The 27,893-nt window shown below is 41.4% G+C and overlaps 1 protein-coding gene across 4 annotated transcripts in view; it reads left to right on the forward strand.

Moving 5' to 3' along the window:
- The window catches only part of TEX10 (testis expressed 10), an 83,730-nt gene that overhangs the window by 21,355 nt on the left and 34,482 nt on the right, over positions 1-27,893 (forward strand). For all 4 annotated transcript variants that reach the window (XM_061589725.1, XM_061589722.1, XM_061589724.1 and 1 more), the window contains exons 3-9: positions 859-1,571; positions 8,584-8,830; positions 9,949-10,061; positions 16,598-16,836; positions 19,187-19,322; positions 20,054-20,229; positions 25,344-25,521. In XM_061589725.1, the coding sequence (XP_061445709.1) occupies positions 859-1,571; positions 8,584-8,830; positions 9,949-10,061; positions 16,598-16,836; positions 19,187-19,322; positions 20,054-20,229; positions 25,344-25,521 (1,802 nt within the window). The remainder of the gene's footprint in view (positions 1-858; positions 1,572-8,583; positions 8,831-9,948; positions 10,062-16,597; positions 16,837-19,186; positions 19,323-20,053; positions 20,230-25,343; positions 25,522-27,893) is intronic.

Raw genomic sequence — 27,893 nt, forward strand, 5'->3', positions numbered from 1 at the left:
GAAACACTGAAACTCAAGATCAAATATTGTACGGTGACATTGGTTTTGTGTTAAGTCCCTGGGAAATTATTCATCATGAATGATAGTGACCCAGCCCAAATATGATAAATTATTTTGTGCTCATTACTGTAGATCAGTTTTTATTTTCTTAACTAATAAATCAAAATTAATAGTAACAGTTTCTTCAGGAGACTGTGAAATTAAAATTCCTAAATACTGAGTTCCAGCCACCGTCCATTTTACTTGTGTTTTATTTATTAGCTCTATTTTTAATTGTTCCACTGTATTAAGATTTTATTTATATCCTGATAGTGTACTGAAAACCTATGCAGTATCCAGTCGTGGAATTGATTGTCTTGGATTTTCATTGACTGCCTTTTTCAAACATAAACTCTGTCATCTTCATAAATACATTTCTTTGTCTCCTGCTTTAATTCCAGTAAATTTCTATTTACAAATTAAATACAAATGTGACATGAGACAACCTCAACTTGCTCTCCTTCTGAGAAGTATTTGTTTCAATGTATGCAGTCTGAGCCTGCGTAGAATTAGATTCACCTAAGTGAAATCTGTGAGCTTATGTTCTCAAATTCTTCATAGAGATGGACTGTTTATTTCTTAACATTGTGGGAGTTTGTGTGTGTTTACGTTTGCTATGCTAGTGTGAAGGATGTTCTTGTTTCTTGCTTTTTTGTTACTTTGACTACAAATATAACTGTAAGAATTGATTGGATGGGAAGACAATTTTTATCATCTTGGCAATGTTTAGTTATTGCAGTGAAAAGTATTTACAACTTTTCAGTTCGTGGTGCAAATAATTTTTGAAAATATTACCAACAGACACCATATCTCTTATAGGATCTTCTTTCACAAATGAACCACTACAGCGCAGGAATTAAACAAAGTGCGCTTTTTGGACTCAAAGATCTGCTGACCCAGTATCCGTTCATAATTGATGCACACCTTTCAAATATACTAAGTGAGCTGGCAGCTGTGTTTACTGACAAAGATTCTACTGTACGAGCAGCAGCAATTTGCCTCCTTCAGTTCTTGGCTCCAAAAATACGAGCTGATCACATCTCTCCATTTTTCCCATTAGTTAGTGCGCATCTCTCCAGTGCCATGACTCACATCAGTGAAGGAATTCAGGAGGATTCTTTGAAGGTATTGGACATTCTGTTGGAGCAATACCCTACTCTCCTGGTAGATCGCAGTAGTGTATTGCTGAATAACTTTGTAGAACTTATTTCCCATCAACAACTGTCGAAACAACTGAAAAATAGAGAAAAAGTATGCTGGATGCTGTCTGTTAATCCTAATCGTAGGGTAACTTCCCAACAGTGGAGGCTTAATGTATTGGCCAGACTCCGAAAGTTCCTTCAGGTGCTGGTGGAAGGATCTAGTGAATTAGAAACTGTCTGTGAAGGACTACAAGTGCCAAATGAGAGTCCTCAAGTACAAAGAGACTCCTTACATGTTACCTGGCAGGAATATGCCAGTGGCCAACAGCATATCCACTTGTATGAAAATGGTGGCCCACAATTCAGAATTAATTCAACTTTCAGGCTCAGGTAAGAAATATTATTATTACAACATGTTTAAAGGTTCATGTTATATCACTGATGTGAAACAGAGTGAGCAAGTCGATGATGACCATGGCAGTATAGCAATGCTGATTGCAGAATTTTTTCATGGTTTCTGTGCAGTCATATATGTGAGTTCTGTGCCTGCACCTCATTTGAGAAGGTAGCAAATCTAGGCTACAGTTTTGGTGGACACCCACTTTCTAAGTTTATGCAACAAGGCGTGTGGCTCCCATCTTCTTTCTTAATTTTTGACCATCTCAGTGGTCTTAGGGTAGAGAGTTTTTCTGTGAAGATAGGACTCGTCTTTCTATTCTTATTTTATCCTTCCTTGTTCTTTACACTAAGTTACATCTGCCTTTCTGTTTTGCATTTGAATTTATTTTTGTTAGCTTTTGGACATTATACTTTGAGCTTTTGGCACAATTAGTTGGCTTTTAAAAAAAAGTCAAACTTGTGGCAGCAGATTCCTCAAACTAAAACTCTTCTGTGTTTGGGAAAGTCTCACAGAGGTGGCATTTGCAAACCAAGGAGATCACCAGGGTTTTCTAGGCAGACGCCTTAAAGCTTGCCTGACAGCACTTCATAGTATTTTTGCACGTGGCAGAATGAAATTTATGAGGGGAGGTGGCTCTTTGAAGGTGTGCTTGGCTTTGATCTGCAGCTCTCACCTGGATGTTGGGGCTGGAATTGAGCAATTTCTGTTCAGCACAAGGAACTTAACTTGACCATGACACTCTTGACAGAGCAAAGATTAAAGTCTGTGGCCAAGCGTGTGGGGGAGGTTGGTTGCAAATCCCTGTTGCACACGCTGCTGGGGTGGATTATCTTCAGGACACACCATGTCCTGTTTACAAATCAGATGGTCCTATCTGACTTTGCCATCAAAAAGTAGTGTTTGGTGTCTAACTAAGGTAAGGACTCTTGACTCCCCCTAGTGGTACCCTTGATTTCTCCTTTGTCAGTACCCTGGATCCTGCACCTCTGTATTTTGGGAGCTGTCTGTCTGATTTTATGGACACCTGGAAAGGGATCATCACCAACCTATTGGTCCTTGCCATCGTTGGGCAATATACAATAGAGTATACAATAGAGTTTGCCTTGCCACCTCCACATAGCCTCTATTGAATGACCAGTTCTTCTCCTCTAGAGGAAGAGAAACAGACACCTCTAAAAGGGGGCAGTGGAGTGAATTCCTGTCAGGACCAAGGCACTAGAATTCTGATTCTGGTATTTCATTGTTCTAAAAAGAGGAAGTGGCCTCAGTTGGCTAAAGGATGCCTACTTCCACATGAGCATCCTGCAGCATCATCAGTGGTAACTTGGATTTGCCCTCAACATGCACTGCTGCCAGTTTGGTGTCCTACCCTTTGAACCTGCTGTGGATTCAATTTTTTTTATGAAGTTCATGCTCATTGTGCCTGCCCATCTCCATCTATGGGGCATCAGTGTCTTTTCTTTCTGGGTCTCGGTAGCACTGGCTGAAGCCAGCTCACTTTGTCTTCTCACATCTGACTTGGACTTCTGCATCAATGTTGTGGAGTCCTGTTTGTATTCATCCCAGCATTTCTAGTTCATTGGCACTCTAGATTCTGTCGAAGGCTGTGTGTAGTTCTGACATAGGGCAGAGCAAATACCATAATTCACTTGGCCACCTGAGTTGCTTGTTCTCATACTATTATTGCACACGTGGAACTTGTACTCAGACAAATGGCAACCACATGCCTGTGTATGTGACCTCTACAGTCCTGGTTCACACAAGTATTTAACACACTGGGATGGACAATCCATGCTAGAGACAACTGACAATCTCTTGTTCCATTGGACCCGTTGTCACCACTTGCCTACCAATTTTTCAGTGATCCCAGACACTTTTCATTGAAGCTGGGGAGCTTATTGCCTGTGGTGCAGCATCAACAACCCTTGGGCTCCTGTGGGGGGAGAAATTCATAGTACTCTGAAAACTGCTAGCTGTTATCAAGATGTTGTGTACCTTCTTTCCACTGGTACATGACAGAATAGTACAGGCAGTGATGAGCAAGACTGCCACCATGTATAACCTTAACAAAAAGGACAGAACTGTTTGTGTGTGTGTGGGGGGGTTGCCATTGGTTGCTTAATTTTGTGGCTCCATAAACTACCAGATTTTGCAAGGCAAAGGTAGTGTGAGATTGGATCGGATTTGAGGAAAGAACTATTCTCAGAATTCCCTTTTTTCACAGCTCCGAGAACTCTAGTGAGGAGGAGGACTACAGTATGGCAAGGGGAGGTGACAAAGTGCCAAAGGGCAAACAATTGAAAAGCACTGCCAATAACCGTGGGATGCCATCTCATTCAGCCAACAACTAAGGATCTAGTGAGGAGATCTAAGAAGCAGCACTTCAACTGTGCTGACTCCTCTCAAGGCACAAATTGGGGAAGTTTCAACAAGAACATAAGAAGAACCTATCTAATCCGGCATCCTGTTCTCATAGTGGCCAGCCAGATGCCTGTGGGAAGCTGCAAGCTGGACCTGAGTACAACAACACTCTTCCTACCTTTGATTTCCAGCAACTGGTATAAAGAGGCAAAATGCCTCCAATAATGGAGATGGAACATGACATAGCTAGTATTGATGGATATTGCAAAAATGACGGAGAGGACTATGGATTTAGGGATAAGACATCAAGCAAAGATTAAATGGCTCACTAAAGTGGATTCTTGAGGATCAGCAGGATAGGAATTGCTGTCTGCATATTTGCATTCATGGGATTCTGGAAGGCATGGAGGAGGGAAATTGGGAGCTTTCCTGAACCAGTGAACTGTTCGTTGGTAGAGGATATTGAGTGAGTGGATTGGTCACGGACCCAGCAATCCAAAGATGCTTAATTGCTGCAGGACATAGTGTAATTGAAGAAATACAGGGTGAAGAGCCCAGTGTTCCGTACACTTGGCAGTCTTTGTGAGCTCCGGTACAAAGAGGTTGATGTGCAGCTATTTCTGGATCTAAGCCTTGGCATGCTGCAGAGAAGGCAGATTTAAGCCCTTCATTGAGTGATTGAGAGCTGCTGATATTGCATATAAATTGGGGGTATTCTTTTAAGGTTCTTGTGAAATACAAAGGTAAAATTCTCATTGTGGAGATTAAAGCCGAAACAGCAGAGCTTCTGGTGGTATTGAAAATGAAAAGCTCCACTGTGGTTGTCATATGAGGAAGATGGTATGCCAGATTGCCATGAAGACCAAGCAGGATGGTCTCTGCAAAAGAGAAAGGAAGACAGGAAGAACTGAGGCAAAACAAGCCTGTGAAGGATAGATTGGCAGTGTTTTTTGGGAGCAAATGAAGCCAGTGGTGGAGAAGGCAAAGACTGAAGCATGAAGTCAAGCAAGTGTTCAGTCTCCTTTAAAGAGGTTATTCTTTAAGTACAGAGGAAGGACAGCTTAATTCCCGTTCGGTTGTCCCGCAGTGTTATCTTTATATGTATGGACCAATGAGGAAAGCTTGGTGGGGAGGAGTGGGAAATGTTTTGCTAAGGAATTTAATAGTTCCCACATATCACTCCAGTAACTTAGAGCCAGGAGCATTCTACGCTGACGGCTATGACAGGATGCGTTTTATACCAGAGTGGATCGACTTACAGTTGTTTTGTTCGTGGTTTCTGTTTATCCTACAGAGGGATTGCTGCTGTCCTGCAGAGGAGATGGAGATGCTGTGTCTTACACATACTCTCACCATGGTAATCGCGCCTAAGCAGAATGTTTTGAAAGCCATATTGTTGTATGTTAAGGAGCTGAGCATTCCAATTAAACACATGAGAACTGAATAGCTCCTGAGGAGGCATAATCCAGATATAATTTTTATGCAGGAAATCCATCAAAACCAGCAACGCACAACTTGAAGTGGATAGGGAACAACTGGCCCTGCAACTGGGAAGTGGATCAAGTGGGTTTGGAAAATTGTTTTATCGAAAAGGTCAATGCATCATAGCAGACTGTTCAGGGAGATAACAAAAATGACAACATGATTTTGGTTCTTTGGTTATGTAAACAGAGGTGTAACCATACTTTGCCCTCCAAGAGGTCAGTGTTAGTTTTGGAGAGATCTTCTGAAATGTGGTTTATGATGATCCTTCTGGCTTGCATGACTGGCAGGAAAATTAAAATCCAGCGTGTATTGCTTTGTCTTAATGTGGACACAAGTTCCTTATTTTTGTTGTTTTTATTTGACATTGTATACAAGTTGAAAATTAATAAGTTATATAATAACAAACAAGCAAAACAGAATGGGATCACTTATCCTGCATCCACTACCAGATCATCCCAGTATTAATCCACTTGGTTGGAGAATATTGGCTCAGTAAGACAGAGGAGGTGTGCCTGGCGCCGACATCGTTATCCTTTCGGCGCCAGGTTAAAACCTTCCTCTTTTCCAAAGCATTTTAATTTAAGTTAACCTGATTTTCATATCTGTTGTACTGATTTTAGATTGTTCTTATTTTATATGTTCTTATTGTATTATATTGTGTATTTTATTGTATTCTCTGTGTTCACCGCCCAGATAGCTATTGCTAGTCGGGCAGTATACAAGTCTAATAAATAATAATAATATAATAATAATAATAAGAGTGGCCCCACAAACAACTCTGGCACTATCTTCCAGTGATGGGAGAAGCCAGACATAGATGTCTCTGCTGCACTGAAAAACAAGAAGTGCAGGTTGTTTTTGCAGTAGCTCTGGGATCAGGAAATACTCTCTTGTGGATGCTTTTTTATACCAGCAGCAGAGACTCTTCCTGCTGAATCCCATCCCCCTGCTGAATCAGATTGTGGCCAAGATCACTCAAGACTAAGCATGATGCGTAGTAGTAAAACTATGTTGGCTATGTCAGGCATAGTTTGTGACCATCCCCAGACTCTTTCCTAGGGGAGAGAGCCATCTTGGAACAGCAGGAAGCTCTGCCGCCTGGATCTCTACAGGTTGTTACATCACGGTGTATTGAGACCGGCATGTGTTCACCAGTATCATGGAGGTCCTCTGGGAGTCCTGACAGCCTTCCATTGTATTTTGCAAAAAGGAAAGAATTTCTAAGTTTCTCAGTGGACTTCCTACTGAACGCTGATAGCTGTTCCTTGGATGCTGTGTTGGAATTGTTGTCCCTAAATAAATGGAGACTTTCTGTTTCGTTGGTTCATGTTCATTTGGCAGCAATTTCTGCCTGCCATCATTTTGTTGACATTGTTTCTCTGTTTCACATCCAATTGTTAAGGGTTTTCTAAAGTGACTTTCTGATCTGTGCCCTCCAGCTACCAACCAGACACCAACATTCAGATCATATGGCCGCTATTCAGGCTGATTGCTGTGTGTGAGCTATGCCTCTTAGCATTCAAGATGATGTTCTTAGTGGCCATCACCAAGAGAAGATCTGTTGTATCTGGCACTACATTGGACAGAGACTTTCTTAAATCTGATGTTTCCTTTCTTCCCAAGGTTGTCTCTCTGTTCCACCTTGACTAGTCTATAGACATCCCAGTGTTCTTTCCTAACACATAGAACAGTACAAGGTATTGTATACCTTGGACATTTGTCAGGCTCTGTCTTTTTATCTGGCCAGGACCAAGACCGTTGCAATACGCACTGGCTGTTTGTTATGGAGCAGTGAAGCAGTATAGTCCAGTCTCAACCCAATGTTTTCACTCACTGGGTGTTTTGGACTGTTCACCTGTGGTATGAGTTGATGAAGCTCCCAGCTCCAGAACAGGTCACACTCCATGAGGTCTGTTTCCATTTCCACTGTGTTCTGTCTATCAGTTCTGTTGGAAACCTCTGCCGTGCTGTGATGTGGTTGCAGCCTTCAGCTTTTGTCCATCATTGCAGGCTGGATGTGAGGTTCTGGATGGATACTTCCTCTGAATAGGCTGTGCTCAACTCTCTGTTGCCTTAGCACCTGTTCCATTCCAGTAAGTAAGCTCATTATTCTGCCTCTTATGTGTGACTGTACAGAGACAATGAAGAAGGAGAATATATTGCTTACCTGTAATTGTTGTAGTTCTAGTTGTCATCTGTAAAGATGCACATCCCACTCTCCTTCCCCACTGCAGGTCCTCTGCATGTTTTTTTGTATCTCTGCTATGCAAGTCAAAAATCTGGACTGAGCAGGAAGGCAGGAGCCATGCCTCTTCATTTGTACACATAGAGGGTGGGGTACCCACCAAAAACTAGCCTATTTGTGGAATATTCTCAAATGAGGCTCTATACAAGTGCAGAACCTATTTGCATGTCTTCACAGGTGACCACTCAAGGAACCACAGTTTCAGGTAACTAACCTCTTTTATGTCATATTCCTTTTGTTTTTTAATTACAGGTTTTGGGGTACAGATTCAGTGAACCATAGTAATTTGTAGGGAGGCTGATGTTATGGAAGGTTACACTTATTTATTTGAAGGTATATGTCTTCTGAAAGCAAAGTAGCAAACAATTCTGCTCCTATTTTTCCTTGATGCCTACCGCTTCCTCCCAGAAAACACATCTGATGCCATTTCTTCCTTCATACTTCCCTCAAAAGCTTCTGCCTTCAACAAGCTGTTAGCGTAACCCTTTAGTCTTCATGCACAATAGGAGCTGAACTGACAATATCTAAACTAAATGCAGAAACTTGAAAAGAAGGGGTAACTGAGGAGGTTAGGTTTGTCTTAGCTGAAACCTATATAAATTCCTTATCAACCACACCGTTTGCTGGTGACAGTGTAAGAATGATAGTAGAATGAGGAACATAAGGAACTACAAATAATTTGTACATGTCCTGCACCAAATTGTGACATTTTAAAAATAAATGAATAAGACTATTCCACTGACTATCATTTATGTACACTCAGACAGCCTGACAATGTGCATTTGGAAGTGAGTTTTATGGTGTCCAACAGGGCTTATTCCTGGACATGTGTATAGGATTATAACCGTAAATACATTTGACGTGGTGTTCTGTACAGTAGTTTTGTAAAGAATGTTTGGCCTTTGTTCTAGGTCTTTGGTGAGTATGACAGGCAGTGTTGAAAAAGGCCTGTCCTCTACTGAGAATTTAAAAAGTTTTATTCAAATTATAATTCCACTGCTGCTTGATTGTTGGATTGAAGCATCTCCTACACAACTTGCGGCTCCCATTATTGGAAATCTTCTGGAACCTGGATCTCAGCAGCTTATGGAGCAAGTACTTGGTATCATACATATGTTGTGGAAGCTTGCAAAGCAAAATGAAGATCTAGATGAAATGGTAAGAATCTAAAGTTGCTGAACCAATATGTTATAGGAACGTATTAGCTTACTTGTCCTTTTATCTAATCAAGCTGGGGAAAAATTTGTAAACAGTGCTGTCTAAGTAAGTAGACCTTTACAGCCTTTAAACTTGTATGGCAAATGAGCATCAAGTAGTCAGAGCATTATGTGTTTGGACGATATATGGACCCATAATTTCATTTTATATATAGGACTACAGAATAAGGAGGCACTACAATTTTCCATCTTGAAGAAGTAGAAAAAATATTAATTGATAAATGCTATCTCATAGAATGTTAAAACTAAATATTTAAATTATAAAAATGCAAAGGTATAATTTTTGACAATATATTAAAATACTTTCCTAGTGATAGCAAAAATTTAACTAGACTTTCTTGCGCAAAATGGATTTCTGAGAAAAGTAGCTTTTTCTTGGAACCCTTGCCTGGTCTAAAGAAAAGGACATTTCAAAATGTAAGTTCTGGCAACTCGAAAGCCTAAAAAATATAGCTGTAATACACAATCACACTCATCACCAGTTTCCTACCAGATTCTTGGAAGATACTGATTTTTTTTTTAAATGTTCTGATCTATGTTTGGCAGGTGGGTAGAGATTTCAGGGTTTGAAATGGATGTCTCATATGCTGAGGCTGTACTTAAGACTAGTGACCTATTTAACAATGGGTTCTTCGATCTGTAAACCCTTCAGGTACAGCAGGGAATATGCACGTGCGCTATTGGCCCCTCTGACTGACTGACAGGCAGTATAAAGCCTCTGGATTATCTAGACTTGTTTTAAATAGGAGGAACATGACCTTCTGCTTTTGTGTTCCCATAGAGCAGGGTTTTTTGTCTACCCCATTTCATGCCACAATAACATACACTGGGGAACCTGGGTTAGATTTGGACATGTCTGGTAAGTATAGTGTGTATTGAGTGAGAAAATGTTTGTACCTTACAACTAACAAGTAGAAAAGGGTTTTGTAAAGTTTGTCCTTCCTCCCCCCCCCCCTTTCCTATGGTTAGGTGGTGCTAAGTGCCATTTTTGCCTTTCCTTAAAGCTATTAGCAAAAATAGCTTAGAGACCATTATTAATGTGTGGTGTTTTTCCAATAGGAAGTGTGGCTTCGAGCAAATTACCTGATTGATTTCAAGAACCATTTCATGTGTCATTTTCCTTACTCTTTCCAAGAAACAATCAAGCACAGAAAGAAAGAGTCCTTGAAAAGGTATTGTTTAAAAGACCAGGAGAGTCAGAGTTGAGTAGTTCTCTTTTCAGATAATTAATAGATTGTGATCCAAGTTCCTAAATTTCCAAAATTATAGTTGACACCACCTAACAAAAATCATGGAGTGGCACTGGAGAAAGCCAGTAGCTGGCTGATGAAAAGACATTTTTCTCTCTCCTTCCTGTCCCTTTATATCATCCTCAATGTAAGGAATATGTTTTTGTTGTCTACAGTGTAACTATAATTCCTGCAAAAGTAGTGCACAATGCAGTTTTGTTCATAAGGGTACATTTCTCCAGGTTCTGTTTTGTGTGTGTGTGTATGTATGGAACAGATAAGCACACTAGTCTGAGAGAAAGGTCTGTTTACTCTCCAGTCATTCATGCTGATTTGCTTCTCAGAGAAGTGCTGGCTTGCCCCGTGAGAATGAAAGACTGATTTTAGTTATTAATACATTTAACAAATAAGGGAAAGGGAAAAAAGGAAAATATTGAAAAAGTGTTAAAGATAGAAAAGTAAATATTTAAAATAAAATAAAGAAAAAAAACATGAGTAACACTAACAGTAACAATCAATCACTATCACTTTACATGGATACAATAGCTATCAGTACATGCATCTTAAGTTAAACATACAAGTTAATATAAGCCCTCCAGATGTCCAGATAGGTATCTATGCAAAATTGATGTCCATATGAAATCTGTTCAAATGTACCCAGGGCAGTGAGGTCCTCAGACCATTGTGTAATAGACAGTGGATATTAATCCTTCCAGAGTTTAAGAACATAAGAAGAGCCTGCTGGATCAGGCCAGTGGCCCATCTAGTCCAGCATTCTGTTCTCACAGTGGCCAACCAGGTGCCTGGGGGAAGCCCGCAAGCAGGACCCGAGTGCAAGAACACTCTCCCCTCCTGAGGCTTCCGGCAACTGGCTTTCAGAAGCATCCTGCCTCTGACTAGGGTGGCAGAGCACAGCCATCACGGCTAGTAGCCATTGATAGCCCTGTCCTCCATGAATTTGTCTAATCTTCTTTTAAAGCCATCCAAGCTGGTGGCCATTACTGCATCTTGTGGGAGCAAATTCCATAGTTTAACTACACGCTGAGTAAAGAAGTACTTCCTTTTGTCTGTCCTGAATCTTCCAACATTCAGCTTCTTTGAATGTCCACGAGTTCTAGTATTATGAGAGAGGGAGAAGAACTTTTCTCTATCCAATTTCTCAATGCCATGCATAATTGTATACACTTCTGTCATGTCTCCTCTGACCCGCCTTTTCTCTAAACTAAAAAGCCCCAAATGCTGCAACCTTCCCTCGTAAGGGAGTCGCTCCATCCCCTTGATCATTCTGGTTGCCCTCTTCTGAACCTTTTCCAACTCTATAATATCCTTTTTGAGATGAGGCGACCAGAACTGTACACAGTATTCCAAATGCGGCCGCACCATAGATTTATACAACGGCATTATGATAACGGCTGTTTTATTTTCAATACCTTTCCTAATTATCGCTAGCATGGAATTTGCCTTTTTCACAGCTGCCGCACACTGGGTCGACATTTTCATCGTGCTGTCCACTACAACCTTGAGGTCTCTCTCCTGGTCGGTCACCGCCAGTTCAGACCCCATGAGCGTATATGTGAAATTCAGATTTTTTGCCCCAATATGCATAATTTTACACTTGTTTATATTGAATTGCATTTGCCATTTTTCCGCCCATTCACTCAGTTTGGAGAGGTCTTTTTGGAGCTCTTCGCAATCCCTTTTTGTTTTAACAACCCTGAACAATTTAGTGTCATCAGCAAACTTGGCCACTTCACTGCTCACTCCTAATTCTAGGTCATTAATGAACAAGTTGAAAAGTACTGGTCCCAATACCGATCCTTGAGGGACTCCACTTTCTACAGCCCTCCATTGGGAGAACTGTCCGTTGATTCCTGCTCTCTGCTTTCTGCTTCTTAACCAATTCCTTATCCACAAGAGGACCTCTCCTCTTATTCCATGACTGCTAAGCTTCCTCAGAAGTCTTTGGTGAGGTACCTTGTCAAACGCTTTTTGAAAGTCTAAGTATACTATGTCCACTGGATCACCTCTATCTATATGCTTGTTGACACTCTCAAAGAATTCTAATAGGTTACTGAGACAGCACTTTCCCTTGCAGAAGCCATGCTGGCTCTGCTTCAGCAAAGCTTGTTCTTCTATGTGCTTAGTTAATCTAGCTTTAATAATACTTTCTACCAGTTTTCCAGGGACAGAAGTTAAGCTAACTGGCCTGTAATTTCCAGGATCCCCTCTAGATCCCTTTTTGAATATTGGCATTACATTTGCCACTTTCCAGTTCTCAGGCACGGAGGAGGACCTGAGGGACGAGTTACATATTTTAGTTAGCAGATCAGCAATTTCACATTTGAGTTCTTCGAGAACTCTCGGGTGGATGTCAGTTTTTATATTGTCCATTAAGCCTAGAACTTCCTCTCTTGTTACCACTATTTGTCTCAGTTCCTCAGAATCCCTTCCTGCAAATGTTAGTTCAGGTTCAGGGATCTGCCCTATATCTTCCACCGTGAAGACAGATGCAAAGAATTCATTTAGCTTCTCTGCAATCTCCTTAACGTTCTTTAGTGCACCTTTGACTCCCTTATCATCCAAGGGTCCAATCGCCTCCCTAGATGGTCTCCTGCTTTGAATGTATTTATAGAATTTTTTGTTGTTGGTTTTTATGTTCTTAGCAATGTGCTCCTCAAATTCTTTTTTGGCATCCCTTATTGTCTTCTTGCATTTCTTTTGCCAGAGTTTGTGTTCTTTTTTATTTTCTTCATTCGGACAAGACTTCCATTTTCTGAAGGAAGACTTTTTGCCTCTAAGAGCTTCCTTGACTTTGCTCGTTAACCATGCTGGCATCTTCTTGGCCCTGGCGGTACCTTTTCTGATCTGCGGTATGCACTCCAGTTGAGCTTCTAATATAGTGTTTTTAAACAACTTCCAAGCATTTTCGAGTGATGTGACCCCCTGGACTTTGTTTTTCAGCTTTCTTTTTACCATTCCCCTCATTTTTGTGAAGTTTTCTCTTTTGAAGTCAAATGTGACTGTGTTGGATTTTCTTGGCAATTGGCCATTTACATGTATGTTTAATTTAATAGCACTATGGTCACTGCTCCCAATCGGTTCGACAACACTTACATCTTGCACCAGGTCCCGGTCCCCACTGAGGATTAAGTCCAGGGTTGCCGTCCCTCTGGTCGGTTCCATGACCAACTGGTCTAGGGAATAGTCATTTAGAATATCTAGAAATTTTGCTTCTTTGTCATGACTGGAACACATATGCGGCCAGTCTATGTCCGGGTAGTTGAAGTCACCCATTACTACCACATTTCCTAGTTTGGATGCTTCCTCAATTTCATATCTCATCTCCAGGTCTTCCTGAGCATTTTGATCAGGGGGACGATAGATCGTCCCCAGAATTAAATCCCTCCTGGGGCATGGTATCATCACCTACAACGATTCTGTGGAGGAGTCCGCCTCTTTTGGGGTTTCCAGCTTGCTGGATTCAATGCCTTCTTTCACGTATAGAGCGACTCCGCCACCAATATGTCCTTCCCTGTCCTTCCGATATAGTTTATATCCAGGAATAACCGTATCCCACTGGTTTTCTCCATTCCACCAGGTCTCTGTTATGCTCACTATATCAATGCTCTCCTCTAAGACCAAGCACTCCAGTTCTCCCATCTTGGTTCGCAGGCTCCTAGCATTAGCGTACAGTAACTTGTAAGCAGTGTCTCTCTTCAAGTGTCTTTGGCACTTTTGGTTTGGCCTGTAGTAATTTTGCTCTTCTGAATTTATATCCTGTGCCCCTGCTCTCACAATGCCTACTTCTAGGCCTACTCCTTTTAAAATTTCATCATTTCTTTGGTCTTTATCCCAGGGGGGAGGTTTATTCCGAACCGGACTTTCCTCAGCTCCTGTCGGGTTTCTCCCCTCAGTTAGTTTAAAAGCTGCTTTGCCACCTTTTTAATTTTAAGTGCCAGCAGTCTGATTCCATTCTGGTTCAAGTGGAGGCCGTCCCTTTTGTACAGGCCCGGCTTGTCCCAAAATGTTCCCCAGTGCCTAACAAATCCAAACCCACCCGACACCATCGTCTCATCTACGCATTCAGACTGCAAAGCTGTGCCTGTCTGGCTGGTCCTGTGCGTGGAACCGGTAGCATTTCAGAGAAAGCCACCTTGGAGCTCCTGGCTTTCAGCATCCTACATAGCAACCTAAATTTTGCTTCCAGGACTTCACGGCTGCATTCCCCCATGTTGTTGGTGCCAACATGCACCACGACCACTGACTCCTCCCCAGCACTGTCTACCAAACTATCTAAACGATGGGCGATATCCGCAACCTTCGCACCAGGCAGGCAGATCACCTTGCGGTCTGCACGCCCATCACACACCCCACTGTCTATGTTCCTAATGATCGAATCACCCACTATAAGGATCCCTCCACCCCCTGGAGATATATCCTCGGCACGAAAGGATAGCTGCTCATCCCCCAAGGAATGGGTCCCTTCTAAGGGATTATTTCCCTCTTTCTCAGCTGGATGCTCTCCTTCCCTGAGACCATCATTCTCCATGATAGCAGAAGAGCTATCATCCTTGGAGTGGGATACAGCTATAACGTCCCTGAAGGCCTCCTCCACACACCTCTCTGCCTCTCTCAGCTTTTCCAGGTCAGCCATCTTGGCCTCAAGGAAATGAAGTTGTTCTCGGAGAGCCAGGAGCTCATTGCACCGAGAGCACACCCACGACTTCTGTCCAACAGGGAGATAGTCGTACATGCTGCAGGCAGTGCAAAACACTGGAAAGCCCCCACACCCCTGCTGGCTTCTTACCTGCATAGTTTTGTTTAAGGTTTATTACGTCAATGGGTTGGAAGCTGCGGTTTAGTTGAGGTCAGGGAACAGACAGGCAGAGTGGAGGGCCCTGGCCTCCTCGCCCTGCTGCCGAACTCGCTCTGCTGCTTAACTCGCCTTGACGCTTTGTCAGCTGGGGCCTTGACGCTTTGTCAGCTGGGGCTCCCTCGCTAGGGTGCTCTGACTTTATATGTGTGGCTGGTTCCTCCCAGCTACTGCTGCCAGCCAATGATGTGTTAATTGAGGCTGATGGCTCAACTATCAGCTGGGGCTTAACTCTTTTGGATTATCTCAGGCTTCCTTCCTTTGAAGGCAGGAAGGCAGGCTTCCTTCCTTAGCGAGGGGCAGGGCTGTTTAAGCTTTTGGCTGCTTTTAATCTAAGCAATGGGCTGCGACTTCCAGGCAATTCTTTTTTGTTTGTTGTTTTCCCACCTAGAACAGCCTGACCTTTCTTTAACCTAGGGAAACAGAGCTTGTGGCTGTGTTTAAAGAAGGCTAAAGCTGCCCTTTTTAGCAAGGACTGAGCTGACTCTCCCAGTATTGGTGGAGTTTCCTTTTTCCCCTTCTCTCCGACTGGAATTTAGCCGTGTTTACAGTGTCCCCTGAAGCTTTCCTGCTAGGGTGGTGTTGAAAACTAGCTTTCTATAGGCTTCCTTCTCCTAAGATCTGTCTCCTAAGATATAGGTTCTTTCAGGATTTGGCTCCTAGCTCAGGGTGACCTTAGGCTGCCCTTATTACTTATTGCTCTGAGCTGTTTTAATTCAATTTAATAATGGAATAAATGGGAGCTACTTATCCTCTTTTCGCTCTGCTGCTTAACTCGCCTTGACGCTTCGTCAGCTGGGGCCTTGACGCTTCGTCAGCTGGGGCCTTGACGCTTCGTCAGCTGGGGCCTTGACGCTTCGTCAGCTGGGGCCTTGACGCTTCGTCAGCTGGGGCCTTGACGCTTCGTCAGCTGGGGCCTTGACGCTTCGTCAGCTGGGGCCTTGACGCTTCGTCAGCTGGGGCCTTGACGCTTCGTCAGCTGGGGCCTTGACGCTTCGTCAGCTGGGGCCTTGACGCTTCGTCAGCTAGGGCTCCCTCTAGCTCGTGGAGCAGGCTCCCTCGCTAGGTTGCTCTGACTTTATATGTGTGGCTGGTTCCTCCCAGCTACTGCTGCCAGCCAATGATGTGTTGCAGAATCCACTTTAGTTGTTCTGTCTATACTGCGGGAATGTAATTTAAAAGTACATTTTATGTATGTATTTATTTTATTAAATTTATATCCCGTCCTTCCTCCCAGAAAGAGCCCAAGGTGGCAGGAACATCTGCAAATATCAAGGATTTCACTAGTACAAAATTAATGTGGATAACAGCTTCAGACAAGAAAGAATATATTACTGGACAAGCCTACATCATGTGCCTCAATTAAAGCATCCTCAGCATTAAATGGCCAACATCTATCTGTATTGGACAGTGCTTTCTTGTATAAAGATTGTGAAGTCCAATATACTCAATATATTAATTTTTGATGGATCAGTCTCTCGGGTCTAGGGAAACGTTGTTTATAGATTCTAAAGCAATTTCCCATTGTTTAGGCTGTTTAATACATTCTAATTCCCTATTCCACCGTGCCAGTGTCCAAAAATACTTCTGTGTGTCTTTCATTTAGCAACAAGTATTATATGACATCTTCAAACAATATTGATCATCTCATGCTGAATTTAACCTTATGTGAAATCATGGTCTCACTGGCAAGTGCTTCAACACTGCAAATGGATTCTCATTGGCTAGATATGATTAGAAAGTTTGTGATAGAGACCTTTCAGGATGGATGCAAGTTAAACAGTAAGCATCTGAATAAATTGCTCAGAGTGACTTGGAGACTTGTACAGATTCAAATAAACAAAGGTAAGACCCACCGAACGCACATTCTTTGTTTATGTGTCAATCACTATGATGTATTTTGCTAGGCTGTTTGCTTAGTTCCCTACACTGTGGAAATTCAGAAGTGATCTGGAGGAGCTTTGTACATAGTCCTAAGTATAGTACAGATTGCCTCCTTTCTTAACCATAGGAGATCTCATCTGGGCACACTCCCTTATATATTTCAGAGCTAACTATGGTGCCAAACCACTATTTGCAGCCAGGGTTGGAAGGAGATAAAAATTGTTGCATGCATTTTACAGTGATAGATTTTTTATCTGAATATGCTTAGAGATTATGATCAAAAACGGAAAGTTGTCATCAATTAATTTTATCTTCTCAAAATGAACAGTAAGAGAATGTTTAGAACAGTGTTTTAAAATATTGTTGCAGCATCCTTTCAGTCCAGTTGTTGATTTTTGAATGGGTAAGAGTTGTTAAATGCATTTGAACAGAAGTGAGAGAACTAACTGAAGTTCCTAGGGTCTGATGCCTTATGATTTGCAGGGAATAGAGTTAATATGTGGGTAGTAAGATTCCTTTCCTGAACTATATGAAGATTACTGAAAAAGTTCAGAAATGGAAGATCTGAATTTTCAAGGCAAATTTTGCAAGTTTGAGGTATGTTAGAAGGCTGAAACAGCTGTGATATCTTGGTGATAAATGAGTGGTGCATGTGTATTGTTTGGTATCTTGCCCTTCTAAATACCTGAGTGGATGTTTGGTTCATTCCCTGGTGTTGAGCACTTGTACTTGGGAATCAAATAATACATGTGGATAGTCAAGCAATTTGCAAGTTGTTTTTTATGTTTTTATTTAACAAAATATGTTTACCACTTGATTGTAAAAAGCTCTAAGCGTTTTACAAGAAACATTAAAATTATACTAAACAATTAAAAACAAGTAATTAAAATGTTTTTTTAAATGATTGAAAAAGCAGTAGACTAAAAAGATTAAAATTCATGGTTATGTTTCCAGAATACAAAAAGTAGTGTGAGAAATAGCTTTGTAAATATATTGGCTACCAGCTTTATATTATGCTATGATAGTTTGCAACAGAGACTTGCTGATTTTTTAATGGTTCACATATAGTACATAATTTCTGCATTACTTGAAAGATGAATTGCTTCTGTATCTGTTTGAGTCCAGGGCACCTAAGGCTAAAAGATGCTACTTTGCCTTTACAGTATTTAATCTAGGGCTGTTAAAGCCCAGTGCCCTGATATTTGATGCCCTGGCAGCTTCCCTTCCATACTCCTTAGGAGTTACTTAACCATATTGAAAGCTAGGGAATGAATACCTTTCTCAGGGCAAAGGAGCTGACATACTAGTGATGCCAAAGCATCATCCTCTTCCCTACATTCTTCGCATTCATTAACAGCTGAGCTGCTAATTTTTGGGGGGACGGGAGTGTACTGTATTGGAGTATGGCAAATGGTTGGATTTTCAATGTGCCAACATTGGTAGCCAAGAGGTGGAAGAATGTATATTTTTATGCCAACAAGGATAAGCAGCTGTTTAAAATCTTTCCCCTAGCCCGTCATTTTGATGATTACCTCTGTTTTTAATGGTTTTATAACTTATTGTATACATATTGTTGTATATCAGCCTGCTATTTTATGAGAGGGCCGTACAGAAATACTTTTATAAATAATTTATGGTGGTAGCTTAGGAAACTTGGATGCTGGATATCTTGGATTGTGTGTGTATGTGCTCTCTTTTTGCATGTAGGAGGATTTTTGAGGACTAAAAGTGGCATGAACGAGAGCTTGAATTGTGGGTATTTGTGATCTTTGGAGTAGGGAAGAGGTTTCCCATATCTGGGGTGGGAGCAGACAGTTGAGTTACCAGTGGTACTGATTAAAGGATTTTTACAGAAAAGATGTGGAAGAGTGGCACATTTGAGATTGGATGTGAAGGATTTTTTTTCTAGATCTTGACCTCTCCCCCCAACATCAAGATCAGTAACTTCAAACTGAAAGATAATGATGGGGCACCTGAGCATATGTTGGGAGATCTTGATTTAGGTGCTCTAATGAACTCTTGCTCTCACCACATATCATAAGTTGGGGATACAGTCAGTGCACTTGTTACTTATCTTTAAGACAACAACTCCAAAACCATCTTAGTATTTAGGCATGCACTGATATTTGAAGACACTGTAGTGTGAATATATAATAGCATCCACACAGTAGCATCTGATGCTATGTTGGCCTTGCTATAATGTCATTGTGATCCATTTTAGATGTGTGGCTTGGTGCAAGAAATCACTAAATACTTGTCCTTGAGAGTAGAGGAGGTTAAACATCATTTTTCATTTGTTTTCCCTCTTTAGTGGCAACAGAGACTCTAATGAAAGCAGTGTACACACTTTATCAGCAAAGAAACCTTTCTTTCCCCATCCGCACATTGCTTTTGAAATTTTTCAGCAGAGTTTATCAAAAGGAAGAGTTGAATCTTCATACAAACAGGTAGCAATATATTTTCATTTCAGCTTTCACTTGAAACTCCCAAAGTAGAGACTAGGAGTTTTCTTGATTTTTCATGAAGATCTTGAGAAAGTTTGTTTTATTTAAGAAGAACGTATAACTGGCTTAATAAAAAACATCCTTAAGTGGCATACATAAAACAATGTAAAACGATTATCAATTATATACAAATAAAATCAGCAAAATTTAAAAACAAGTATACATAATTAAATTCTATGTCCAGATAGACTTGCTAATTTTTTTAAAACAGATGTCTAAAACAGTATAATGAGGGTGCCTGCCCAGTGTTAATAAATGACTTCCAACAGCTGACTATGAATTTTTAGTTCTGTACCTGGTACTAGGAGATATAACTATTCTGATAGATGTAACTTGTTTGCTGGAAAAGGAGGCATTTGAAGTAAAAAGACAAACTGAGCAACCTGTTGCCTTTCTTTCAAAAGAGTGGGGGCTGCTGAGAGGATCACTGCCATCATCATAGGCCACGGCCAAAAATACAATGTAAGGGAGGGAAACTGTCAGCAATTAATTCCCTGGGAAATACTTCAGTCCCTCCTCTAGGAAATCCTCCCAAAAGTTGCCATATAAAAATGGGCAGGTGGATTTGGGAGGCCATTTTTCTCCTCCTTATAAAACAAAGCTTCCTATTCTCTCAAATAACATTTCTAATATATATTACTTTTCCGCTACCTTTTTCTCTTTGTATGCTCTAGAAGGAGAAGTAAAGTATTAACTCGTTGGCTGGCTGGTCTACCTCAACAGCTTGTTCTTCTTGGCTTGAGAAACCCGGAGCTTTCAGACCAGTTGATCGGTACTATTTATTCTGCCGCATCTCAAGCAAACAAAGAAATCCTGCGAAGTTTGCAAGCTGCTGCTCCTCGGATTTATGGTACCTCCTTTGTGGAACTTTATATTTAAAACTGGGGGTTTCTGAGAAAGCCCAGATAATGATTACGTTTTTCCTATCAAAACTATAGAGTACTTCGTGTTCGAGTGAGCCTTCACAGGAGCTGTAATGTTCTGTTGGGACATGTATTTCTCACTTCCAATTCATTTTGTAAAAAGAAGAGATCTGGAGAAAAGGCTATCCATATATATTTGGCTATTTTTTTAAAAAAAATACGTGCAGCTCTTTCAAAGCTGCTTACAAACAATAAAAATACAAGTGTAAAAATCAGTATTACTCAGATTGAAAATAAAATGGTAGTATTATAATACTTCTATGCAAATCTATGATGTGACTAAACTTGAATACTGTGTACAGTTTTGGTCACTGCATCCCAGAAAGGATATTGTAGACCTTGAAAAGGTGCCAAAAAGGGCAACCAAAATGATCAAGAAGGGACTGGAGCAACTTGCATATGAGGAAAGCCTATAATATTTGGGCCTTTTTTGTTTAGAAAATGGGTAAGCAACGGGGGAAACAGGAGCAATGTATAATGGAATCATGCATGGTTAGAGAAAATGGATGGAGTTTTCCTCATTTTCTTATAATATCAGAACCTGGGATCATCCAATGAAGTTGAATGTTGGAAAACTCAGGACAGAAAAAGGGAAGTACTACTTCACACAGTGCATAATTAAAGTTCTGGAATTTGCTCCCACAAGATGTACCAATTTGGGTGGCTTTAAAAGAGACATTTGTAGAGGACAAGGCTAACGTTGGCTACTAGTCGTGACGGCTGTCTCCTATTGGAAGTGGTATGCTTCTGAACATCAGTTGCTGGGAAACACAAGTGGAGAGTGTGCTGTTATGCTCATTCCCTGTTTGTGGGCTCCCCACAGGCATCTCGCTGGCCAGTGTGAGATCAAGATGCTGGACTAGATGGACCTTTGTCTGATCCAGCAGACTTTAGTTACCTTCTGTAAAATGTAATTCAAATTTCCTGATTTTCCACAGTTATGAATTGGAATCTTATAACTATCTCTAAATTTCTAGAGATTGGTAATAAGAATTCAGAGTATTTATTTTGAATGAAGGATTGGGTTGGTGCTAAGGAAAAAAGTTTTACTTTCACTCCTTATTGCATTTGAAAATGCTATTGGATCTGGGATATGTTGTCCTGCCCGAAGTCGAGGGATTCAGACTCAGCTGGGGCTTTTCCTCTTTTTATTAAAGTAATAGATACATCCAAAGCAGTTCACCTCATTAACCTAGCTACTCTTTGTAGGAACTCAGCTCTGCTCTAGCACTGACTAAGCATGACTTTGCGACTCTAAGACTTTGACTCAGGAACTGAGTTTGCCCCCTGAGTTAGCTTAAGTAGGCTTGGAGTTTGCATGCAAACAAAGACTCTGTCTGTTGAACTTCTGCCTCAAGCCCCTCTGAGTGTGGGGTGAAGGTGATTTGATTTCAGCTTCTCCCTCCAATGGAGGGGGGCGGCTAACAGTCTGTTCGGGTGTGGGAAGCTGGGCAGTGCTCGGCTGGGCAGCATCTGATGTGCAAGGCTGAGTCTCTGGCGTGGGTGTGCCCAATTGGAGAGCATCCAACGGGCCAGGTGGGGTCAGGAGTTGAGGTGTCTGAGGTGTCAGACAGGGGCTGGGGCGCCCTTTGAGTCCACCCTGCTGCCTGCCCCCTCCCTACATGGCTCACGACATATGTATAACTGCCATACTTTGGTTAATCTTTGGGGGGGGGGGAAGGAATTTGTGACTCCTGTACTTTAGCTAAGAAAGCAATCTATTCTGTGTTTTGATGTTCTGTGGCTTTATGTTTAGCTAGTGTGCATTCTTCATGGTCTTTGTGCCCAGAGCAACATTTTGAACTTTCTAGAGCTAGGTGAAAAAGTTTTGGTGGGAACCTGCCCCCAGTCCACAGTACGGAACGAAAGGGTGTGGCTCCCATTTTCCCACTCAGCTCCTGTTTGACTGCTGTGGGAGCATCAGAAAGAACTTTTGCTTTTCTTCTGTGAGAGGGTGAACTAGGCCCCTTTTTTGTTTGTGCAGTGTTCTTTCTTGTATATTTGTGTTTATTTTATTTTCTCTTCTGTACTAATGGATGTCATTGCTACTCGCAAGTGGACACCTTTTTGAGTGGTCCACTTGTCGTAGCAAGCTTCTGCCCACTGGCAGACAAAACTGATGTTTCCTGTGCCTTGATGAGGGCATTTAGGAGATAAGTGTGCCCAATGCCAGCACATCACTAGGCAGGCACATAAAACAGCTTATCTCAGCTACAAGCGGAAGTGGGTCCTCTTGGTGGCAGACACTGAGGCCAAAATATGCAAAACCTCATAAATGTTCCACCTTTCCATGATCTTGTTGATGTCTGAGATGGTGCTGTTCAGCTAAGAAATTTCTGGAGAGATGGCAGTCTCTTCTGGGCTGTCCACAATACCATTTTCAGTGGAAGTCAACCCACCCTTAACACTAGGCATTAGCTGTTACTACCTTAGTGTTAGTGTTGTTAGGTTCTTGACACGTTCAGTCAGCTGCTGCTTCAGAACCTAAAAAAGAACAGAAAGACAAATAAGGGGGATAAGCCTATGTCTCAAGAACTTCCATTTGATACCCTTCCACCCCCATTGTTCAGCTTCCTCCTTTCCTCCCTCCCAAAAAACCTTGTCCTTGAGAAACTGAGACAACTGAGGAACGTCTAGTCATTGCACTGGAGTAAAGTGTCTTTCTAGTAAAGACTCTTGTGGTCATTGCACTGGAGTTGTAGGACCAGTGCATATCCAGTGGCACCAGTCTCATGGTGATTCACCTTGTTGGCAATGACAGTAACTTGACAGATCAGATCAGCTGTACTAGGTGGTGGTTCCATAAGTAGATGGTACACTGCCTATTGAGGGGCACTGCAGACAATAAAAACCCAAAAAATTACAACAGATCACCAGCTGACAATTGTGGAAAATTCTTTTCTTACTCATCTGCATAAGTCTGGCAACAAAGAAAAGTTTTCAGCAGGCATTTGCAAGTTAATACAGAAGGCGTGTGCTGAATCTCTATTCAGGAGTGGGTCAGTAACACTGAAGGCTGTGTTCTGAGTTGATGTCAAATAAGCCTTGTCAACTCGGGGGACAACCAGCAATGCTTCTACAGATGATCTCAGTGATCGAGCTGGGATACAAGGGTTCAGGTGATCCCTAAGATACCCTGGACTTAAGTTGTTCAGGGCTTTGTAAATTCCTACAAGGATCCTGAAGCAGTTACAAAATATAAATAAATAATAAATAAATTTAATTTATGTGTTAAAATGTATGGATAATTATTTGAATATTTGCAGGAAACACAAGTTTATCTTTTTGAGCCATTTCCCCATCTATTTTGATCTCTTTGCAGAGGAAGGAGCTGCATTTTCATTTTTTGCAGAGCATCAAAGCTGCTCTCTGCTGAACAGCTGATGAGTAGGAGAGGACCTAGAGGGCTGAATGAAATCCAGTTGCAGGCTGTATCTGGCGTGTGGATTCCCCAGCTCTGTTTTATCCTAATCCAGTTAATTATAGGTTACAATGATTGAATTCTCATTGTCCCGTGAAAGCCAAGGCAGTAGTGGTTCATTGGCCTGCTTCTACTCTCTCACCTGGATTACTGCCATGTACTGAGGGCAGACTCTCCAGTATAATGAACATGATCTCAAATGGACAGCATGGTGGATCTATCTTCCATCCTGTCTTCTTGACGAGATAGAGCGGATTCTGAAGGTGGCACATAAGCTGCCTACGTGGGCCTGAATGGACTTGTTTCTTCAAGTTTGTGTGTATTACAAGTGTGCTGCCTTTTTTCTTCTGTGGCTGACATGCTGTCTGCTGCTGTTCAGACCTGAAGGACTTTCTTCTTGCTTAAGGTTTATCTGGTGGCAATCTTCACTTTTTATCATCCTGTTGATGACTTTTTAATCATCTTGCTGATGACTTTTTTATATATTTCCAGAAACAGATCTATTGAATCTCTACCTTCCTGTTTGAGTATTCTCACCTTTATGGTGCCTGTTGGTAGTTCTCACACAAGTACTTTGAGCCATTGGCTTCCTGCAGCTCGTGGTTGTTCACATTGAAGGTTGCTTTCTTGGTGGCCATAATTTCTGCTAGGTGGACTGCTTAGCTTTGTGCTTTCCACCTAGATTTGTTGTACTTACTGTTTCTTAGGAATTAGGATATACTTTAACTGGACATATCCTTTCTGCCTAAGATGTTATCTGTTTTCTATTCAAACAGGGACATTGGTCTCTGTTTTTACGTTAACTAGTCATCAAGGTGAGAATGATCTTTGCATACATTGGACATCAAGCATGCTCTCGCCATTTGCAGGAGAGTTGTAGTTGTGCCCCAACAAGATCCTAGTCTTTTTATCTTTTATGAGGGTCTCAAAAAGGGACTACCATTGTCAACTCACTGCTAAGAACTGGCTTGGTTCCCAGTACCAATAGTCATCACATCTTCCCACAACCTTCTGAGAGGGATCTCTCTCCTGAACTGTTCTAGGACACTATTTGTTCACAGCTTTTCATGTTGATCAGAGATCTTGCTGTGGGTTTGGGCTCTTTTAAGGAGGTTATGCCGAATCTGTGGTTGATACCATCTACCCTGCCTCTGAGTAAGTCAGCTTTCTATTGATCCATATGTGGGACTACACAGAAATCATGAAGACGTACATAACATTGCTTACCTGTAACTGTGGTTTTCAATTGGTCACCAGTTCAGTCATACAACCCATGCTCCTTCTCCACTACAGGTGTCATTTTGACCTGCTCTTGCTCTAGTGTTTCCTTACATAGCTGCTGTAGCAATCAAGGAGCTGAATGGGAAGGCAGGAGACATGCCACTTCAAGCATGTATACTGAGAGTGGTGTTGGCATTCCCACAAAAGATCCTCTAGAAGGCTACTGTACGTAGGCACAGAATTTATGTGTGTGACTGTATAGATTATCATTGAAAGAACCAGTTACAACTAAATTAGTTTCTCCTTTACATTTAGAGGGAAGTGCAAAAAAATCTGTTGGCTGAAATAACTACTCATTCTGATTTTTCAAATGACTTTATCTTCTTGTACTTGTTTTAGATCCACTAGATGGTGCTGTCACTCTTTTGCCAGTAGAATTGCAACAACGTTTAGTCCAGCTTGTTTATTTTTTGCCACATTTACCAGGCAATCTGCTTTCTTCTCTCAGTCGCTGTTGTATTATGGGAAAATTATCTGTAAGGTTATCTACTACTCTTATTGGGATACTGCGTATGAGGTAAGCAACCTATCCAGTTTTGTTTTTCATAATCAGATTTGACTAATGAAGGAGAAACTACTTTTGTGTCTTCTTAAAAACATAATTTGACAGTGTAGGTTCAAAGACACATTCACATAAAGTGAGCCTACAGTAATGGAGAGGGAGAAGTCTAAGCAGGTGGAGAAACCAGTGTGAGGGAAAGAGGGGAACTACTGGGAATGGGGAAATGGAGGTGAGGATCATGAAGGATCAAGAAGACAGTTGCAACAAGAAGGTCAGGGTTGTGTAGGAAGGAAGAGGTGAGTTGGGGAGATATACAAATCATGAAATACAGTATAAAAATAGGGATGGAGGTCTGTTATGGGGAGCATAGATAGCTTAAAGGGGAAGATGCAAGAGAGGAGGTGACATGGCCCATTTCTTCTACCCTGGCCTCCAAGAAGAAATAGAGAGACAAAACGGGCACCATGATGGTGGTGCTACTGCCACGTGCCCAAAGCAAAAAGGATGCTCCAAAGGAAACCTGTTGCAACTGTGCCTAAGTGCTGTTCTCTTCTTAACGGCCTGTATTTAAGTGAAGTTTTATTCCAACCATAAACTATGAAAGTAAAGTATTAAAACCACACTCTTACAACTTTATATTGACCAGATGTCCATTGAAATGTAAAAATGACTGCTCCTTAATAATGAATAGGCCAAGCATGTTTCAACACTGAATTGTCTTCAGTGGCCAAATAGTTCTGTTGTTTTGTTATGTGCCTTCAAGTTGATTTCGACGTACAGCGACCCTATGAATCAGGGACCTCCAAGAGCATCTGTCATGAACCGTCCTGTTCAGATCTTGTAGGTTCAGGTCTGTGGCTTCCTTTACGGAATCAATCCATCTCTTATTTGCCCTTCCTCTTTTTCTACCCCCTTCTGTTTTTCCCAGTATTATTGTCTTTTCTAGTGAATCATATCTTCTCATTATGTGTCCAAAATATGATAACCTCAGTTTCATCATTTTAGCTTCTAGTGACAGTTCTGGTTTAATCTGTTCTAACACCCAATTATTTGTCTTTTTCGCAGTCCATGGTATGCGCAAAGCTCTCCTCCGACACCACATTTCAAATGAGTTGATTTTTCTCTTACCCGCTTTTTTCACTGTCCAACTTTCACATCCATACATAGATATTGGGAATACCATGGTCTGAATGATCCTGTATGTATAAATTTTATTACGGTCATAGACCAGCCAAGAATGATCCTGACTTTGGTGTTCAGTGATACATCTTTGCATTTGAGGACCTTTTCTAGTTGTCTCATAGCTGTCCTCCCCAGTCCTAGCCTTCTTCTAATTTCTTGACTGTTGTCTCCATTTTGGTTAATGACTGTGCCAAGGTATTGATAATTCTTGACAAGTTCAATATCCTCTTTGTCAACTTTAAAGTTACATAAATCCACTATTGTCATTGCTTTAGCCTTCTTTTCTAATTTCTAATTAAATATAAAATAAACAAATAGTTATGGTTACTACTTCATTTTTGTAATACAGTTTTTCACATTAACTCTATTTTTTTTGCCTTGGGACCATCTGATGAAGGGCAGGTTATAAATACTCAAGATAAATAAAACATACCACAATGCTTGCCCACAACAGAGCATAGGGGTTGGCTTTTGTTAGTTATTTTCTTACATATCCTGCATTTTTTCTGACATGGAACCCAAGGCAGCATACAAGTAGTTCCCAGGTAGTTTCCCATCCAGGCACTGACCTGCTTAGCTTCAGGAAGGGGGTGGTGTTTGGTGAAATAATGATGTTTTCAGAGGGAGAAATGTAAGTTCACTGAAATTCCTATATTACTCTTTACATAAAGAAAGTAAAATGATTGCTTCTAGTATTCCAATCTATGTATCCTAGGCGTGGAGAATCAGTTTGGGCTGGCAGACCAGATTAAAAAGTGGTTAAAAAGTGACTTACAGATCATTTTTGACAGGTGGGCAGATCTGTCATATGACAAAGGGTGGAACTGTCCACTGGAAAGCAGCAAGGCTTGCCTTTGGCACAACTGGGAGTGTGCTCAAAGCCGAATGCTCTAAACTGTTCCATGCTAGCAGGGCTTGCATTCACCACTGTTTAAATTTGGTACTGAAAGCAATCACTGTTTTCAGCAGGGCTTGGATTCACTTGGGAACTTCCAAGTGGGTACTGAATCCAGTGGGGCTCACATTCGGTGCTGAATTTAAAATCAGTGCTGAATGTAAGCTCTGCTTGCAAAGGAATAATCAGGAGTCGACCCTTTATTTGCCCTACACAGCATCATAAAACCTCAGTTGCCGGACAGGTGGGTATGGTTGGGGGGGGGGGAACAGCCTCATGGTCCAAATTAGGAACTCTGGTGGGTCTAATT

The sequence above is a fragment of the Rhineura floridana genome, chromosome 11, assembly GCF_030035675.1.
Source record: "Rhineura floridana isolate rRhiFlo1 chromosome 11, rRhiFlo1.hap2, whole genome shotgun sequence".
Taxonomy (NCBI): Eukaryota; Metazoa; Chordata; class Lepidosauria; order Squamata; family Rhineuridae; genus Rhineura; species Rhineura floridana.